Source organism: Guillardia theta, assembly GCF_000315625.1.
Source record: "Guillardia theta CCMP2712 unplaced genomic scaffold GUITHscaffold_127, whole genome shotgun sequence".
Taxonomy (NCBI): domain Eukaryota; class Cryptophyceae; order Pyrenomonadales; family Geminigeraceae; genus Guillardia; species Guillardia theta.
Genome location: NW_005434547.1, coordinates 148,941 through 151,522, shown reverse-complemented (window position 1 = coordinate 151,522; position 2,582 = coordinate 148,941). Strand labels below are relative to the sequence as shown.

The 2,582-nt window shown below is 47.7% G+C and overlaps 1 protein-coding gene across 1 annotated transcript; it reads right to left on the bottom strand.

Annotated features, from left to right (window-relative positions):
• Nucleotides 1–734: 734 nt before the first annotated feature.
• GUITHDRAFT_118433 (hypothetical protein) lies at nt 735–1,885 on the bottom strand (the record flags this gene model as incomplete). Its single annotated transcript, XM_005822338.1, has 10 exons — nt 735–804; nt 847–896; nt 1,015–1,071; nt 1,118–1,180; nt 1,223–1,233; nt 1,273–1,367; nt 1,420–1,473; nt 1,532–1,560; nt 1,617–1,686; nt 1,752–1,885. 10 exons carry the CDS (start codon nt 1,883–1,885, stop codon nt 735–737), a joined length of 633 nt encoding a protein of 210 aa, XP_005822395.1.
• Nucleotides 1,886–2,582: the final 697 nt, after the last annotated feature.

The window sequence follows — 2,582 nt, the reverse complement described above, 5'->3', positions numbered from 1 at the left end:
AGGAGGAGGAGGAGGAGGAGGAGGAGGAGGAGGAGGAGGAGGAGGAGGAGGAGGAGGAGGAGGAGGAGGAGGAGGAGGAGGAGGAGGAGGAGAGGAGAGAGAGAGGAGGGGAGAGGGAAGGGGAGGGAAGGGGAGGGAAGGGGAGGGACCGGCTTTGCAGTGAACTGCGATGGCTCCTTTCTCGTTCTCACAAATCTCCAGAAACCTGAAGGGCCAAAAGTTTCAGAACAAGAGGAGGAGCGAGAGAGGGAGAGGAAGCAAAGAGTGGAGAGGAGAAAAGGGTAGGAAGAGGAGGAGGTGAAGTGAGTAGGATAGAGATCAGCGAGGAGATGAGACAGACTTGTAAACGATGTCGGAGGGAGGAGGAAATCCATCGGCAAAGAAGAGATCATAATGGTGGAAACCAGCTTCAAGGAAATCCTGTGACGATATGAGAAGAACAAGTGAAGGAGATTCAATGCGTGCATTCAAACCTTTCTATCGTATGTCTTGTTGTTGAGACGGACAACTTTGTGAAAGGGAGTAAGGGAGAATAAGATATTTGAATACAGAGAGGATTGAGTAAGAAGCAAAGTTGAGATGAGGTAAAATACCCGCTGTCACATTTCTTTCTCGCCAAAGATCAAAATAATCGGAACATGTCTGCAAACCAAGGTATCAGTAAGAATCATCACCACTACCAGCACCACTTCAATCGTTATCACCACCACGAGACGAAAATGACTCCTCCTCTGTTATCGCTGTTTTCCGCTCACCTTGGAGAAAACCCCCGGACAGATCTCGGTCCGAACAGCAGTTGGGTTGCTGCAAGAGATGTTCAGATCAGACTCTCTACATCATTATCACCTGAATGCGATAAACTTTGGAGTGATGACGTTGAAATCTCCATTCTCAACCTGGTAAAACACAGAAGTCTCAAAGAACCAAACGGATCCCAAACAAAAACAAAGCACCCTTGACCGAGCTCAACATTCTTAGCAAGAACGAACAAAAAGAATGAAACGTAGATCTCACCTTCTCAAAGAACTCATACTCTTCAGGATCGAAATTGGAAAAGTCAAAGAATAATTCCTAGACAGCAAGTCAACGTCACCCTGTTTTCGTTCTACCTTCATACCTTCCTAGCCAGGTGAATGGCTTTGAAGCAATCTAGCAACGAGACACCAAAGTTGCTCACTGTCTGCAAGATACAACACGTCTGAGAAAGAACAAATATTCTCACCTCTCCAATACCTGAGAAGCATCTCGAAACGGGATAAAACTGTTGCTCACTTTGCTTCAGCACACAAAAAACGTCAGATGCAAACCAGCGGAGGAAGGAGGAGAGAGGTACAAGAACAAAGAGTGCGCTTGCTCCGGGGTGAAACCTTCATAACATATGAGGTATCCTCCTGTAGAACCCATAGATCAAACACCAACCATCCACAGCCAATGGAAGACAGACCTGCTAGCCATGCAGCATTTGTGCAAACTCTATTTGCACATCACAAACGTCAGGTGGCTGTTGACAACTCAGGAATTTCCATCTCACTTCGGGTCGATCGAAGTGCAATGAACGATCTGATACAATCGCAAACATCAACTACGGGAAAATTCCCCAAAATCTTTCATCTCACGCAGTTTTTTCCTCCCTCGAGTGAAGATAGTTTCGTGCGGATCAATTGACAGTATCTGTAAAGCTGCGAGCTGCACATTGAACAGAACCATACATCACTATCAGCCCTCAACATCACAGGATCAGATCCAATCACATGTTGATCGGTCCGAAGTCATGAAAGAAGCTCTCATATACAAATCGCTCGTCCACGTTGAAAAATTTCACTGCGGTTGTGTCGCTGTTTGGTAAAAGGTCGTCAAACCCACGGCAGAACATCATCGCTGCCATACTTTGGTTTGAAGCGGGTTCGCATCCAGTAAAATCTTCCACCAGATAATGTCAAAAGGAGGAGACAGAGATAGGAAGGCGTTTCACCTCCCTGCCAGAAGCTCGACAGCATCACCTGGCGGGGGAGAGGGTAAGTGTAAATGAGATATCACAAGGGAACGAACCCGGTATGCCTTCAGGAAACATGAAGATACCAGAATGATTGGGTCAAGCTTGTGATAATCGATCCTGATTCAGCACAGGTCAGAGCATAGGCGCATGCTGGCTATGGAAAGGGAGAGCCCAACAACGTAGCATGCGCGAGATTGGGAGAAGACGCCTGGTTCTGGAGCCATCACTTGCTGCTGACGATCTCCTAGCCTAGATCTGATTGCTCATGTTGTGCATATGCCCTTTCTGTCGCAATTCTCTCCCTCGCTCCCTCCTTCCCTGCCTCCCTCCTGCTGAACGACTGAAGCCATCAACACAAGCTACGGCAAGCCGCATGGTTGAGGCTGCTAAAATAGATTTAGCTTTTTTAAAAAAATTAAAAATAGTTTTACCCCTCAACGGAGATAGCGGAGCAAAGTCGGAGCAGAGCCAAGGCAAGGAGAAGAGAGAGGAGAGGAGAGGAGAGGAGAGGAGAGGAGAGGAGAGGAGAGCGAGGAGAGGAGAGGAGAGGAGAGGAGAGGAGAGAGAGGAGAGCGAGGAGAGGAGG